The sequence below is a fragment of the Prionailurus viverrinus genome, unplaced genomic scaffold (assembly GCF_022837055.1).
Source record: "Prionailurus viverrinus isolate Anna unplaced genomic scaffold, UM_Priviv_1.0 scaffold_62, whole genome shotgun sequence".
NCBI classification, from domain to species: Eukaryota; Metazoa; Chordata; class Mammalia; order Carnivora; family Felidae; genus Prionailurus; species Prionailurus viverrinus.
In genome coordinates, this window is record NW_025927624.1 from 667,124 (window position 1) to 684,640 (window position 17,517).

Sequence of the window (17,517 nt, forward strand, 5' to 3'; positions counted from 1 at the left end):
ACAAAAGACCTTGAACGGTCAAAGCAATATTGAAAACGAGGAACCCTGGAGGTATCGCAATCTCAGCTTTCAAGTTCTATTCCAAAGCTGTAGTAATCCAAACAGTATGGTGGGTACTGGCGTAAAAAATAGCCTTATAGCTCAGTGGAATAGAACCGCAAACCCAGACATCAATCCACCACTGTATGGTCAGTTCATTTTCTACAAACAGGAACGACTATCCAGTGGGGAAAAGGCATTCTCTTCACCAAGTGGTGTTGGGAAAACTGGACAAGCCACATGCCAAAGAATGAACCTGGACCAATTTCTGTACCATACACACAAATAAACTCAGAATGAATTAAACACCTAAGTGTGAGACTTGAAACCATAAAAAAAAAAAAAAAAAATCCTTGAAGAGAGCACAGGCCGTCATTTCTCTGACTTTGGCTGTAGCCACATTTTACTAGTTATGTCTCTTGAGCCAAGGGAAATAAAGCAAGAATAAAGTTTGGGGGCTATATCAACCTACGAAGCTTTTGCACAGTGAAGGAAACCGTCAAAACTGAAAGGCAACCTCTGGAATGGGAGAACAAATTTGGAAATGTTTTGCAAATCCAGTAAAGGGTTAGTATCCACAATGTCTAAAAAATGGATACATGTCAACATCACCCCCCTCCAAAAGAGCCCAGTTTACAAATGAGCAGTAGACATAACCAGACACTTTTCCAAAGACAACATACAGATGGTCAACAGACACATGAAAAGATGCTCTCCCAAACTACAACGAGATACCACGTCACACCTGTCAGAATGGCTACACTCCAAGACACAAGAAGCAAGTGTTTGCGAGGATGTGGAGACAAAGGAAACCTCTTGCACCGTTGGAGGAAATGCAAATGGGGGCGGGCCCTGTGGAAAACAGTATGGAGGTTCCTCACAAAATTAAAACCAGAACTCTCCTATGATCCAGTAATTGCACTCCTGGATACTATCCAAGAGAATACAAAAACACGAATTCCACGGGACACACACACTCCTGTGTTTATTGCAGCATTATTTCCAACACCCAGCACAAGCGTCCATTGACAGCTGAGTGAACCAAGACGAAGCCCTATATGAATGTATGTGTGTGTGTATATGTATACCCATACACACACACACACACACACACACACACACACACACACACGGTAATATTACTCTATCATAAAACAATGAAATCTTGCCGTTTGCAATCACCTGGATGGAGCCTGAGTGTAGTATGGTAAGCAAAGTCAGGGAAAGACAAATGCCATATGATTTTACTCATGTAGCACTTAAGAAACAACAAACGAGCAAAGGGAGGAAACAAAAAGGGAGACAAACCAAGAAATAGGCTCTTCACTGCAGAGAAGAAACGGCTGGTTGCGGAGAGGAGGTGAGTGGTGGGAGGAATGAAAGAGATGATGGGGATGAAGGAGTGCCCTTGTCATGATGAGCACGGGGTGAGTATGGAGTTGGTGAATCACTATATTGTACAACTTAAACTAAGATAACTCTGGATGTTGCTATTACTGGCATTAAAATAAAACTTAATGAAAAAACCAGAGGCCAATTTTAATGATACCAAGAAACTTCGTGCAATAAACAGATAGGCGACCTTTCCCTTAACTTTTTTAAATTGTGTTGTTAAATGAATGAACATGTTTTTCTTCTATTTTTTTTTGCTCTAAAGGCTTTCCGACAAACCTGCTCCTGATGATTCATGGTCTACATCATCTAGCCAAGTCTTAGATTTTGGGACCAAGGTAAAGTACCCTCCTGTGAAACTCACTTTCCTGCTCTGAATTGAGTTTTCTCCCTTATTTACTCTGAACATTTAAGAGGAGCCTGTGTATCATCATTTTATGTGTGTCATGGAAAGTTAGCAAGAACAAACCACTTTACAGATACATGACACGTTGAATGTTTTGTTTTGTTTTGTTGTACTTTGGTAAATCCTACAGGTGGAGGCCGATAAAAGAATGGGCTGGAAAATATATAATGACCGTCATATTATATTGGGAAAAGCTTTCCCATCATGGAGGCAATATGACATTTGCTTAAGGATAAGGATTCTCACTGTGATAGTAACATGACTGATAATACTCATGCCCAAATGAAACCTGATTGGGTCCAAGTATCTATTGCAGGTCCCCCCCCCCCCCCCCGCCCAGGGCAAGTTTTATTTTAGTGACATACAGGATTTTCCTTTGGCTCTATCCTTTGTTCTACATTTGGACTAAAATAATATTAGAAAAGGTAGAAATTTAGATGTTTACATTATTTCTCAACATTTACCTTACAAAGCTGTTCTCCTGTAGTTTTCAAATAACTGCATGAAGAGTAAGTTAAAATGGTGCATCTCCCCGAAGAATACGTATTTTGCTGAAAAGAGTAGCTCTATGAGCAGAGGCTCTTCGTAGCCAAGTTGTCAACTTTCTGATTTCAGAAATCTTTCCTATTCTAGCTTTGAACACTATCTCCTCCCAGTCCTTGTGTCAGATTCTAAAATTTAAAGCTTCAGACATCTGATATGTACTTCAGTATTCATTTCAAAGCCCCTCAGTCATGATAAGCTCCTGGAGGTTAGGAAACACACTTGTTTGAGTCCTCGAGCTCCTAGAATAACGTCTCGCTTGGAAGAAGCAATGTCATGGTTTTTGAATGTGAATAAATGAGTAGGGAAATGGAATTCCGTAGAATGGAGTTTGAAAAGTAACAAAATACGCATGATATATCACAATTAAATATGTGAATTTAAAAAGTCAGGCTTCAGTTTATATTCCGTTTTAGTGTCTAACATGTATACACGCAAATGAATTCTATTGAGGAAATCAGGAGTTACATAAGAAAGAAGGTTACAGTATATTTTTAGTATCCTCCTATTGTGAGCTTAAAATTGCAGAGAACAAGTCCTCAGCCTTTGCTTGTGTAACCCCATCTGTGTCCCATTACACACATCCTTTGAAGGTTCCCATTTCTTCCTAGAATTCTCATTCCCAATTCTTTCTCCATAGTGAATGTTGACGTGTTAGGAACCTCTCTTTTTCTGTTCTTTTGTTAGTCTAGTAATAATTTCTAGCTTTTCGCAAGCGATAGATGCCAGGAATTGAACAGTTTATTTATAGTGAAAAAAATTAAATTCTTTATTAAAGCATTTATAACCAGATAACTGTAGAGTGATAAGATCAGTATTATTAGGGATATACCGTGAATCAAAGCCTCTCTTTTACATAAATATTAGATAGATAGATAGATAGATAGATAGATGGATAGATATAGATATAGATAGATAGATAGGTAGGTAGAGATAGAGATAGAGATAGAGATATATATATATAATATACAGTTACATACACATATATATTTACACTTATATATACACACACATACATGTATACATATATATGTACACATACACACACACACACAAACATATATATATATATGTATATATATATATGCACACACACACACACACACATAGAGACATATATCTTTAAAAGGTTTAAAAGAGACTATTGTTCATAGGATATTCCCAATCCTACTTATATACCTGTTGAAAAATGCATGTTGATTCCACTTACCTTCTTTTGCTCACATTTTTCCTTTTCTTTTTTGTCTTAAGCTCATGCTTGATTGATTGGTCATGTGTTTTTTTTGTTTGTTTCTTTTTCCCTCTTCTCCCCCCATGCTTTTTACGGTATTTGTAAAATTTTTTTAAAGTTTATTTATTTTTGAGACAGAGAGAGACACAGAGTGCAAGCGGGGTAGGGGCAGAGACAGAGGCAGACACAGAATCCAAAGTAGGCTGCAGGCTCCGAGCTGTCAACACAGAGCTCAACGTGGGGCTGAAACCCACAAGCCGTGAGATCATGACTCATGAGCTGAAGGTGGATGCTGAACTGACTGTGCCACATACGTGTTCCCCGCACCAGGCTCTTTTTTAATGGTTTACCCCTACCCTAATTTGTCCTTGCAGAAAGTATTTTTTTAGTGTCTGTTCTTTTAGTACATCACTTTCTGTCAACTCCATTGTCAACATTTGGTTATGGAATTCTACTGTCTGTGTGTGGTTTCCATCCAGGACTCATTGCCCCACAAGGTTTATTATTCTTGTTTTTCTCTCTCTTGGAAGGGGCTGAGCTAAATGTTTTTGAAATGTTTGTATTTCTCTTGGAAAGGGAGGGAGAGAGAGAAAGAATGAGCAAGTGCTCGTTGTTGTGATCTGACAATATGCAAGGTATGATCTCAGTCCTTTTATATTTGTGGAGGGCTGTTTTGTGACCCAGGATGTCACTTGGAGTCATTGGAGAATGTTCTCTGTGCACTTAAGAGGAATGTGCGTTCTACTGCCGTTGGATGAAAAGATCTTAATATATCGGTGTTGATATCCATGTATATAAATGCATATATATTAGGCCCATATATATCTATGTGTATATGAATACATCTGGTCCAATGACACATTGGATCTGTGTTTCCGTACTGATTTTCTGCCTTGACGATACGCCTATTGCCATGAGTGGAGTCTTAAAGTCGTCTACAATCATGGCATTTGTATGTATACATTTAATCATGTTTGTGATTAATCGATTCATATGTGTGGGCGTTTCACTTTGGGGCCATAAACATTTGCAAGTGTTAGCTCCTCTTGATGGATAGACCCCTTAGTTGTGACCCAATGCCCTTCTGAATCTGTTCCTACAGTCTCTGGTTTAAAATCTAGTCCTTCTGGTGGAAGTGTGGCGACTCCAGCTTTCTTTTGACTTCTAGTAGCATGATAGGTGGTTGCCCATACCTTCACTTTGAATCTGGAGGTGTCCTGGGGTCTAAAATCAGTTTCTTGTTGACAACATATAGATGGATCTTGTTCTTTGGTTTTGTTTTGTGTTTTACCCATTCTGATTCCCTGTGTCTTTTGATTGGGGCCTTGAGCCCATTCACATTCAGAGTGATTAGTTAAACATATGGATTTAGTGTCATTGTGTTATCTGAAGGTGTCATGCTTTTGGTGAGGCCTCTGGTCCTTTGTAGTCTCTGCTGCTTTCCCCTCACAGAGTCACCCCTTGGGATCTCCTGTAGGGATGGTTTAGTGGTCATGAACTCCATTAGGGTTTGTGTGTCTGGAAAGCCTTTCTCTCTCTTTCTATTCTAAATGACAGCCTTGCCGGGGAAGGGATTCTTCGCCGCAGATGTTCCCATTCGGCACATTGACCGTTTCCTACCCCTCCCTTCTGCCCTGCCAAGGTTCTTTGGACAGGTCTGCTGCTACCCTTATGTGTCTTCCCTTGTCGAATAAGACCCGTTTGTCCCTAGCTGCTTTCAGAATCCTCTCCTTATCTTTGTAGTTTTCCAGTTTCCCTGTGGCATGTCGTGGTGTTGGCCTGGGTTTGTTGATTTGGAAAGGAATTCTTCTGTGCCGCCAGGACTTGCATGCCTGTTTGCTTCCCCAGATGAGGGAAGCTCTCAGCTATAAGTTGCTCAAAACAACCTTCTGCCCCTTTCTCTCCCTCGTCTTCTTCTGGGACTCGTAGGATGTGGCTAATATTTCATCTCACCGAATCACGTCGGTCTCTAGTACCTGCCTCGTGATCTAGTCATTTCCTTCCTTTCCTTTCTCTGCTTCATCTTTGTCCACCATTGGATCTTCTGTTCACCGATTCTGTATGCTGCTTCTCCCGTCCTTGCTGTCACTGCATCTAGTTTACTTTGTATCTCCTTTACACCATTTCATTTTCAGCGTTGATCGTGACGATTCCTTAGGTCCTTGATCTCTGAAGCAGTAGATTGTCTGCTGTCTTCTGTGCGTGGTTGCAAGCGCAACTATGCGTCTTATGAGTGTCATTCCAAAAATGTGCTCACATATATTGTTTCTGTGTCTTTTGAGCCCTTCTCTGGCTGTCCTTTCTTCCCGGAATGTTTTTTGAGGAGAATTCTTCGATTTCGTCGTTTTGGCTAGATTCCTGCCCTGTATGTGTGTTAATAGCTTGTTCTGTGTCCCACACCTGCGAGTACTACTATATTAAAAAGAGCTCCTACACGCTCCAGGGCCTGGCAGTTGAACAAATGTTTTTGGAGTGTGTTGTGTGCACTCTTTCGGTGCGTCTTTGGCTACTGTTCCCGCTACTTGGAGTGGCGGTTTGGGCCTTGCACCAGGTATGCTTTGATTTGTTGGTTGAAGTAATCCTGGGAAAAAGGAGAAGAAGGTGGTGAAGTATCCTTAGCCCAAACAAAAAGAGAAATGACTGGAGTGGAAAAAAAGACCAGGCAGTGACTCAAAGGAGCTCTAGGGCTTAATCCAGAAAGAGAGGGAGGAAAATGAAGAAGGAGATCTAGAAAAGTATAGAGAAAATGCGCAATCAAACCCACAAAGAACCAGAACAGAGGAACAAAGGGAGAAAACTATATAGATATATCTCTATCTATCTATCTATCTATCTATATATCTATGTATAGATATACAGGTATATATTAAGATATACAGATAAATGTAGAGATATAATTAGCTTTGACCCACGTCAACTCGAGACTACTAGGCGGTTTCCAAAGGGAGACGAGGAAAGAGGAGAGTAGAAAGAGAAACAAGGGAAAAGAGAAGAAAGGGAAAGCAAAGGAAAGAAAAGATGGGCGCCTGGGTGTCTCAGTAGGTGAAGCGTCCGACTCTTGAATTCGGCTCACGTCACGTTGTCGCTGTTGGTGGGTTCGAAACCCCCATCAGGTTCTGCAGTGAGAGCATGGATCCTGCTCGGATTCTCTCTCTCTCCCTCTCTCTGCCTGTCTTCTGCTTGATCACTCACTCTCTCTCTCTCTCCAAATAAAGAAATAAACATTAAAAAAGAAAAGGAAAGACAAAAGAATAATAACTCAAATGAAAACAAACAAACTAAGATAGAAAACCGGAGGAGAGTTGTCTATTGGTGCCTGGGACTGGTGGCTGTGCTGGTCTAGACGACGGGCTGTCTGGTCCCATGAGTGTCAGTCTCACTCCTATAGAGAAGCAGTTACGAGGCACAGAGAGTCAGGGTTTGGTGTAATGGGCCTGCCTCCATGGAGGCTCACTGTCCATTCCCTGAAGCCCCACGATGTTGGTCATGGGGAGAGAAATGGCGACACCCCAATCTCTCCTGCCCACACGAGGTGTCTCAAAACTCACTGTTTAGGCTATCCTCACGGAATAGCCTGGGGAGCCGGCTTGTCTTGCTGCACAGTCCCCTGTGCCACCTGAGCACTGAGCTGGGATTCAAAACCCTGTAGGATCCCGCTTTGCTCGGACCTGGTAGTGGAGTTGCGCCACTCTGCCCAGTGGACAGAGGGCCTCTGGCTCGTGCCTGCACGGTCTTTTTCCCTTGGGCAGGGCAATACCTCCCCTTTCCACCGTACTCAAGGTGTTCTCTCCCAGTGTAGCCCTGAGATTGCTACCAAGCCTAGGGGCGGCTCCCTCCAAACCAGGCATGGGAGGTGGTAGCTCTGGTCTAGAGAAAGTCTGGCCACCTTGAAAATACTGTTTTTTCAGCCTCTAAGGCGGTTTTGCAAAGTAGAAACTGGCTCTCTGGACCTCTCCTTGGTCTGTGGTCCGGACAGGCTTTCTCATATCCAAAGGCACTTCCCACAGCCTCTCTCTCTACCTTCCTTTCTCCACCAAAGGGCTTCCCCCACTCCATGCCTGTGCTGCGCATTTTATTTCTCCCAATTCGCATACACACCCTTCTGTCCCGCCAAGCTGTCACTCTGCACCTGTGGAGATTTTTCTGTCCCTCTGCAGCCTGTATTCCTGGCATTCCAAGTATTGTGACCTCAATACTGCTGTGTTTGAGGGACAAGGGAAATTCTGATCCCCTCCCCTGCCATCTCAACTCCCCCCTCCACCTTTTACTTTCTTTTTTGCAATTTCAAAGTTGGGTGCCTAATCGACTAAGTCACCCAGGCCCCCCAAGAATACTAGTTTTCAATGGGAAGATGTTCGAAGGCCAATAAAATGGCCCTAGTGTCCAGAAAAGAATGGCAAAGTTAGAATGGGCTTTTGATTTTCTCATGTGGGGCTATAATAAGTTCCAGTAAACTCTTAGTGGAGACATCATATAGGTATACGTTGGACCCTTGAACAAGATGGGTTTGGACTGTGGGAGTCCACATACATACAGCTTTCTTTTCAATAAATACAGTACCATCCTGTATTTTCTCTTCCTTATGATTGTCTTTTTCGTCTTTTTTTTTTTTTTTTTAATTATTTATTTTGGGAGAAAAAGAGGGGACAGAGCACGTGAGTAGGGAAGCGGGGTCAGAGAGAGAATCTTCATCAGGCTCCAGACTGCCAGCGTTGAACTCAGGAAGTCTAGATCATGACCTGAGCCAAAGTCAAGAGCCTGACCCTTAACCGACAGTGCCACCCAGCACGCCTCCCTTATGATTTTCTTAGTAACCTTTTCTTCAGTTGATAGTGTAAGGATACAGTATGTAATACATATAACAGGGGAAACATGCATTAATCGACTGTGTATATTGTTGGTAAGCTCAGCATTCCGTTATCCTAACCCTGACCTCCCATGCTCAGTGTACAGAGTCAATGGCCAAATGAAGCCGAAAAGGTAGATTAGACCTAGAGAGCGTATACAAGCGCTTCTGCTGTAATGTTCTGGTTTTCAATACATATATACTTTTGGATTTCTAAGTGTAATTGCTTCTAAAGTAGGAAATTCAGTAGGCATTTTTGTTTTTTTGATTTGGTTTTGAGGTTTCAAAAGATATTTGTGGATTTTCGAGTGCATGGCCATCAGAGCCCGTAACCCTTGCTTTGTTCAAGGGTCAACGGTAGAGTGATTTGGTACTTTTGAGATCTTCTCAGTGAGATTAGTGTAAATGTTTTGACCTTAATTACTTGGTCCTTGTATACTGAGTACATACGAAGCAGTTAGCTACTGAGTGTACAAGTGGAGGGTTTAGGTTGTTGTGGTCGGGGCAGAAAAGTAAGTCAACAGCAATCCGTTATAAGTCACTATAAAGGCTTCATCGATAGGAAATGGACAATGTTAGTTGAGAGAAAATTGGGGGGCGTTTGTAGTGAGGATGAGGATGAGAGTGGGAGTGGGAATTTTGGTAGTCGGAAAAGATCTGAGAGTGGCAAAAGGTGCCAAGTGAAAGATGAGAAGGACCAGTCGTGTAAACCGTGGCGAGGGACATTCTGGACAGAGAGGACCACGGATCATCATTTTACTCCAATGTCTTGGAGTCACCAAGAAGTAGGAAGGCTCACTCCATCATCATAATCATTATTATTGTTGTGTGTAAAAAAGAGAGTGTGCATAGGGAAATGAGTGACTAAGACATACATGTTCTTATACTTGCCGTTTGAATGCTTACTACACATTGTGAAGTGTTCCATACCTATATCTACATTGTTTCTGGTACTAGTTCACTGTGATTTTAAGAAAAGTTTTTCCTTACTACTTTGCCATTCGATCCAACCCTTCTGTCGTCAAGAAAAAGGTCAAGCCTTTGTTTCCCTAAACGAAGCAGCAGCTACAACAGTGTTTTGTTGATACTCAACATGATACACTCCAAAGTTTCTGATCATGTGAGGTATGAATTGACACTGAAACAAATGTCTGCCATTTGGTTAGAAGCAGTTTTCATTTATAGCAAGTACATTTTAAAGAATTTGTTTCAAAACTTATTTCAAATGTCCTTTTATTTTGGTCAGGAATGCAAAGGAAGGTGTTTTGTTAGTTCCTTTTTGAAATCTGCATACAAGCCAGGCTTCTGCCTTTGAAAGTCTTTATTCTGGCCTTCCATGATCAGTTTAGAGAGTCAATAGCCAAATGAAGATTCAAAGGGACGCTGAATCAAGAGAGCATATGTGAGGTTTTGTATTTAAATGTTTTGGTGTTCAATACATTTTCCTTATTTGTAAGTCTGATTGTTATTAAAATCATAAATTCAGAAATTTTCTTGGAAAAGGCTTAGGAAGTCTTCACGCAACTCATTACTGATGCTACTTTTAACAGAGTATGTCTGAGAAGCCCAACAAATATGTTCCTCCTGTCTCTGGAGCTGTGGATCAGAAAGGGCAAAGGATATTACATGGACAAGTAGAAGGTAAGAACTGTATTTTATTCAAAGGTCATTTGACAGAAGGTTGATTTAAAACAGGAATACTGATATGTTCTAATATCTCAAGAAAACGGCCTGTTAAGTGCATAGGAAAGAGAAAGAGATGTGAAAAGGAGGTAAGTTGCATATCGTATGTGGTGTCAGCAACAGATTAAATTGAGAGTGCCACCAAAGGAGCTAAATGACTAGTTCCCTTTCAAGACCCTGGAAGGCCCGAGGAACCCCAGGAAAGAAGAGAAGAGCCAAAGAGGGAATCATGTGAATGGCAGAGACTACAGGGAATAAATGAAGGAAGGTAAGCCGGTGTGTATGGTGTTTGTACTGGAAGGTGGTAAAATACACTAGTTCTTTAAAGGGAAGAGCAGACTATTGGAAATGCAGCAACACTATCAGGTGAGCTTCTCGTACCAGAATTTGTCAGAGTCGTATCCCCAAATGTTCCCACTCTTACTGTTATCCTCACTGTTGGCAAGACATTAAGGCCTGACCTAGCTGATGATGCAGAGTTATGTCCTAAGTACCATGGGTGAACATAAGCGTTTGTAGTCAGCGATAAATGTATATACGTTAATGCCATATAAAATGGGGGTACTTCATACGGTAGTATCCTTTAGGGCAAAATAAGAGAATTGGAAGGAGGGTCACATAAGGAGACATCAAGATAACGCATCGGACATTTTGGATGCCGTATTTGTGACTTTTGATTACTTTGGCAATAACTGCCTTTAATAGGTGAACTATATTTTTAATGTTCTGGGAAAATAAGGAAAAGAAACAAAAGCACACTATAATCAGTAGTATGTTTTCATATTCTGTCTGACAGTTCTGGTTGTTGTAGAATGATCCCTGTTACTTCTTTGATTCCTATCTGCCAGAAAAATGAACTAAGTCCTAGGGAGTTGGAGAAAATTAACTGATTTTTCATCTTTCAGAGAACTTTTATATGGTAGAACATAGGGGCAATCATCAGGATTTGCTCTCTCTCTCTCTCTCTCTCTCTCTCTCTCTTTTCGGAGTAAAATAAGATTGTTGCTTGTTTCACACTTTCTGACATCATGATTTCATATATTCCTTTTAAACCTTTCTTCAAATGGATATATAGGGATGTAGGAATTTTCAAGTCAAATACCAAGAAAAGAGATTCCAGGAAAGGTATTCTGTGACATAACCTTCTGACTGTAACCACGTGTAAGACATCAACCCAAATAATAAAATTTCACAAAGTGCAGTTGTGTTAGAGGCATCCCAGTGACACCCAGATTTGATGATTCACTAGAAGAGGTCACAGGACTCCGCATATAGTTGTAGTCATGCGTGTGGATTGGTATGGGGACAGGCTAGAAAGGCCAATCAGCACCGAGCAATGGTGCACGGGGTGAAAGGCCAGAGGAAACCAAGCGAAGGCTTCCAGGAATCCTTTCTCTATGGAGTTGGCAGGATGTGCTAAATTCTTCCAGCATGAAATTAAGACAGCACAAGTGAAATGTTGTGGGCCAGTACGAGGCTTATGGATACTCAGTGCCCGAGGTTTTCATCAAATGCTAATCACATAGGCATCTTCTCCTTAGCATGTCCCCAAATTCCAGGTTTCCAGAAAGGAAATCAAGTGTACGGCCTTAAGCACATTGAGTGTAGCAGCACTTAGGCACAGTGAACCACTCTTAACCAGCTAGGGAATGGTGGGAACCCTCCTTAAATCCAAGATCCCAGGGAACAGCCAAGGGCCAGTCATTCAAGTAGGATGTTCTGAGGGTAGCCATCTTCGGCCTGCTGGGTGAAATCTGTTCTGCATAGGAATTATAGCCCTGACGTCATTTTTGGTGGTGTCTTCAAATTTTGTTTTACTAGCAAGTAACATGACGGTTACCATGGTACTGGTTTCAGTTTCATCATCCATATGAAGTAGGTATTTGTGTAAAAAGTACTAGGGCAATATTAGGTCATTATCATCTTTTTATTTTTTTATGTGATTAAGCTTTCATTATGATTCTTAGGTGTGATCAACATAATGATTTTTGATTTAAAATTAGAATGAAAATCTCTTAATTATCTGGAAAACCCAGGTTTGTTTCCTATGGTGCTGAACCCCTGTTTGTAGGTATAAGATTTCGGATCATATTCATCAATTGTTTTCTTGCCTAAGTATACAAATTACTGTTGTATTTTTGTGTTTTGTTTATGCATTTACATATACTTCCAAATGGGAGACAGTACCCCTATTGTGTTACTTTGATCTCTATTTTAATGTTCAAGGTGACTGTATCATGAGTTAGTATATGCCTAGAGTAGCTTCAATGGATACCATATTTTGTTGTTTTTGTTGTTTCATACATTTAATAAGCCTGATTCTTGACATCAGTATTAAGTTCACAGCAAAATATAATAGGAAGTACAGAGAGTCTCCATATACCATACCGCGCTCCCGTACACGTCTAGCCTCCCCTGCTGTTAACATCTGCCACGACAGTGGTCCATTTTTTGTAGGATTTTTGTTTTCAGTTCCTTGCTTTAGTTTTGAGCGAGAGAGCATGCATGCCTGTGAGCAGCCAAGGGGCAGAGGTAGAGGGGGGAAAGAATCCTGTGCTGTCAGCACAGAGCCTGATGCAGGACTTGATCCCATGAACGGTGAGATCATGACCTGAGCTCAGATCCAGAGTTGGACGCTGAAGCAACTGAGCCACCCAGGCACCCTGACGACAGTGGTGCATTTTCTACAGACACGAACTGTTCATTTGGAGGCCAAGTCTCTAATGTGCATTAGTGTTCAGCCTTGGTGTTATACATTCTATGAGTTTTAACAAATGTGTAATGATGTGAATCCACCTTTGTGGTATCGTGTGAAAGAGTTGCACTGCCTTAAAAGTCCTCTGTGCTGTGCCCGTTTATCCCTACGTTCACCCCAACCCTTAGCTCCAGAGCCTTGCTCTTTCCAGGTGTCATATAGTTAGAATCATGGAGTGGATGTCTTTGAATGTTTAGAAAGTGAAAATATCCTGGTAATTGAATGTAGGCATTCAAGCTATTCTTTGCCCTTTGTTTCGTTTAGTTGCTCATCAGTAGAGGATCTGATGGCCTCTGCCTCCCATGAAAAAAAGTATGATTTCTCTAGATGTGTGTCACCTAATGGGGAGGGTTGAGAAAAATGACATCATGAACCACTACAGAGCACTCACATTGGGATCCTCCTCCTCTGTGATGTGCGGTGGGTCTAGATAGACTCTCTAGCAATGGAAGGAGACAGCCTCAAGAGGTTAGAACGATATCAAACTGGAATGCCAAATCTTTCCTTCTTGCCTTGCCAGTGGAAATAAGGCCAGGGAGAGTCTGTTTGCTATGGTTTGGCCATGCTGCAAAGTACAATGGCTATAGAGCACCCGTTGTGAGGGGGTGTTTCCTCCTAAGACTGAGGAGTGTCTGCTGAAGAGCTGGGGAAGTTCTGCCGTGTTCCCGCAAAATAAAGATACTCTCTTTCAACTCCTCTAGGAGTGGAAGTCCAGACAAATCATGCTAGTTTCAGTCTGACACTGGCCGCTCATGATAATCATTCTCCTAACGCTACCAGTTGCCTCCAGTGCCATAGAGTCGGTCAGTGATGGCCATTGTAAACATCAGTTCCCCTGTAGGTGTCAAATTCTGATAAAACCCATTCTTGCTTTTGGTCAATATAGAGGAGAAAGTAAGATTTCTTAGTGCTTTAAGCCTACGAATGGTATAATTACCATTCAGTGTAGTGTGGTTTCCAGGTGTGGTCCCAAAGCAATACTTTTTCACAAATCGTAAGCCGTACACTTGTAATTTCCTCTATTTTTTCGATTGTTGATTTAACATGTATTTTGCTTTCTTCTTTAGGAGCAGATAAGAATGCTAAGGAAGATTCTATAGCCAGGTAGGATTTTTATGGATTTGTAAAACTGACATTTGCTGGGGCACCCGGGTGGCTCAGTCGGTTAAGGGTGTGACTCTTGACTTCAACTCAGGTTTGTGAGTTCAAGCCCCACGCCGGGGTTTGCGCTGACAGCCTCCTTGGGATATGTTTCCCGATTTCTGTGTGCACTCACTCCCAAAGTATAAAGGAATGAAATGAAATGAAACGCATAATGAAAGGAAAGGAAAGGGAATGAATGAACTGAAAATTATGTGTCTCCTAAAGGAACGCAGAGAACAAAACCTGTTGTTGCGTGTTCTACGCTTGACCAGACACTATATCCTATGGGTACCATCTGTTCAGTTATATAGTCATTGTACAGCTTTGCAAAGTAGCTGTGTTATTGTAGCCTACTTTTTATTACTTTGGCAACTGTGGTTCAGGGAGGTTGATGACTCGACCATGCTTCCATAGTTAACGGGTAGCTGAGGGGCTTTGCCCGTCAGCCCTTGAAGCTTCCGCATCCATTCTCTGGTTCCTCAGCAGCACGGAGATGAAGATACAGATCCTAGGGCAGATCAACTCAGAATGTCAAAGATAATGATGTCGGAACACGAATTTAGGGTTTGCTTAAGAACCCAGGTTAGTCCAAGCATTTGGCCTCATGTATTTGACCACTAGTGCTAACACAAGTCATTAGTGCAGTGGTAACTCGTCCCTTGTTTTTACCATCCGAGATTTTAGGGTGGATGTCAGCTATGGCCATGGTGTCAAGGCTTATACATAATATGCAAGATGTCGTCAGGCAAGTCCTTAGACGTAGTGATATCCCCTCTTCTTGAGACAAATGAGTTTTCCTTAAAAGAAGGATATCTAGTTGTAGACCATGTTACGTTAATTAAACTCACTGTCTATTTTGAGGATATTGCTATATGATTCTCTGTTGCCTAAGTTCCCAGCCTGGTTTCCCTTTGGGCTAGTACCCTTGTCTAGTTCTAAGAAGCTTTTTGGGTTTTTTTGCAGTTTTTTTTTTTCCCCATGACTTTTTGTACTCTGTTATTGCCTTTTGACTTTCTTCTCTGGTTTCCTTGCTATTTCTTCTTCTTCTTTTTTTTTTTTTTCCAAAAATTTCCCCTCTTCGGCCAGCGAAGGACTCTCCGTTTTTCTAGAGGCCAAATCAAAAGCACTTAGGGTCTCAAGATTTACGGAACCACAGACATTAATTCCTCAAAACACCCTCTGGTACGTCAACCTGTTTCAGCTCCTTGCCCAATGGTTGTTTCCCTGGAGAATTTGAAACTCAAAAGAGATTGAAGTGACCTATTTGGATATGATAAGTGACAGAAATGCGATTGACATTCTGGTTTTCTTTTTTTTCTTTCTTTCTTTCCTTTCTTCCTTCTTTTTGTCTTCATCTTGCAGGCAACTGTTTTAATAATAGAAAGCTGGGGAGTTGGTCTAATGAATACAGTGCAGGAGGGTAAGAATCGAATTAGCAGAGGAGACCAGGTTTCAAGGAGAACAACACTGAGTTGGTTAGGAATACGTGTTTGAGAAAAGATGTCAGAATATGGGGGTTTATGCCAAGTGAGATAAAGGTGAATGACAATAACGAAGGACCCAGGATTAGGGGAGTTGTTTAGAAAGGCATATTCAAATACAGAGTTCAAGAGGGTCGTGACCAGGTTTCTGCTTTTGTGTGCGTTGGTTTCATTGAAGGTGCGAGCATACCTCAGCTTTTCTGATGAGAGAGATTAAAAATCATTTGAGCAGCTGGGAAGAGTCTGTTTACAGCAAATAGAAATATGATATCCCCTACTTCCACCCCAACTGAGGGAGGATAGCTTAGATCCTCTCAAGGAATTGGGGGTGGGGGTGGAGATTCCGAACATCAGGGATGTATGGCCCAAGGCAAGCTGTCTCCTCACTCCACCTCTTTCCCGAAATCTGTGATGCCCTTCCCATGTACTTGTAGGGCTGGGCAGGGGTAGGACTGACTTGTCAAATCAGTAAGGGAGCTTCATCTGGATCGGTGATAACATGCCTATGTTGAGGTGACTGTGTGGATGACTGAGACTGCCAGTTAGCTTGTTCTCCAGGAGCAGGACATGGTTCCTACCCTCGGTCATTTGAGCCCATCCTTGTTGTAGGTGTGTGTGGCTTCATAGGCTAAAGATTGAAAGGTTGGGGGATGCCACAGAACCGTGCCGAAGAGTGATATAGGAGTGGGAGCTCATAGGGAAGAAAATAGTCAGGCAGCGTATAGAGAAACAGAGGCACAACTACCGGGACCATTTTGATCACCGTCTCTGTCCTTGGGTAGCTGAATGCCCCTGAAGGCTTGGAATGTCTTGCTAGTTATTATGGACCTAAATAAGGCAAGACCAGTGTGGGAACAAAGTTGGCCTTGGGAACTTTGACTCTTTCCATCTCTAGTTAGTACTACCACTCATAACATAGAAACCGAAACTTTGATACGTTTACTTAAACGGAGCTCTACCTGACACACAAGGTAATATGTGATGCAACAACTCTGGATGTTTCACCGTGATCGCCATAAGCGTAGCTCCCATCTGTTAATGTATGATGCTATTACGATACCACTGGCTAGATTCCCTATGCTGTACCTTTGAGCCTTGTGATTTATTCATTCTATAACTGGAACCCTGAACTCCCCTCTCCCCTTCCCCCACTTTGTCCATCCCCCCACCTCCCCTCCCTTCTGGCAAGAGTCAAATCTCTGCATTTATGGGTCTGTTTCTGCTTTTGCTCTGTTTGTTCATTTATTCCCCTTTTTACATTCTACACAGAAGTGAAATCATATAGGATTTGTCTTTCTCTGTCTGACTTATTTCACTTACCCTCATACCATCTAGGTACATCCATGATGTTGCAGATGGCAGCATCTCATTCTCATTTAGAGCTGCGTAATATTTCAGTGTGTGCATGTCTGTGTGTGTGTGTGTGTGTGTGTGTGTGTGTGTCTGCGTGTGTGTGTGTGGTGTCTTCATGTATTGGTGGACACTTGGGTTGCTTCCGTATCTTGTCTATTGTAAATAATGCTATAATAAAGATAGGGGTGCATATATCTTTTCAAATTAGTACTTCCCTTTCCCTTGGGTAAATAAATACCCAGTAGTGGAATCACTGGATCCTGTGGTATTTGTGTTTTAAATTCATTGAGGCCCCTCCATAGTGGCTTTCACTGTGGCGATACCAATTTATATCCCATGACCGGTGCACAAGGGTTGTTTTTCCTCCACACCCTGAGCAACCCTTGTTGTTTCCTGTGTGTTGAAACTGAGCCATTCTGACATATGTGAGGTGAGAAGTCATTGTGGTAACGTTTATACATTTCATTTTCAACCATTTCAGAGCATTGTCTGCCTGTCACATTTGGTTATGGAAACTCAGACTGGGTCTTTCCTGGAGATTTCACAGGGTAGGAGAGGTCGAGGCCAAATAGAGAACAGAAAGCTTTTTTTAAAACAGGGTCCAAATTGTGAAAGCCCTGTACTCTGGAAAGCGTAAAACACTGA

General features: G+C 41.9%; 2 protein-coding genes across 2 annotated transcripts in view; one reads left to right on the plus strand and one right to left on the minus strand.

Annotated features, from left to right (window-relative positions):
- Window positions 1-17,517, minus strand: part of LOC125159788 (ankyrin repeat domain-containing protein 26-like) — a 708,468-nt gene that overhangs the window by 436,190 nt on the left and 254,761 nt on the right. The window lies entirely within an intron of this gene.
- LOC125159799 (ankyrin repeat domain-containing protein 26-like) overlaps window positions 1-17,517 on the plus strand; it is a 156,737-nt gene that overhangs the window by 51,028 nt on the left and 88,192 nt on the right. Inside the window, exons 8-10 of the mRNA XM_047848414.1 lie at window positions 1,697-1,769; window positions 10,008-10,098; window positions 13,963-13,999. Coding sequence (XP_047704370.1) covers window positions 1,697-1,769; window positions 10,008-10,098; window positions 13,963-13,999 — 201 coding nt within the window. The remainder of the gene's footprint in view (window positions 1-1,696; window positions 1,770-10,007; window positions 10,099-13,962; window positions 14,000-17,517) is intronic.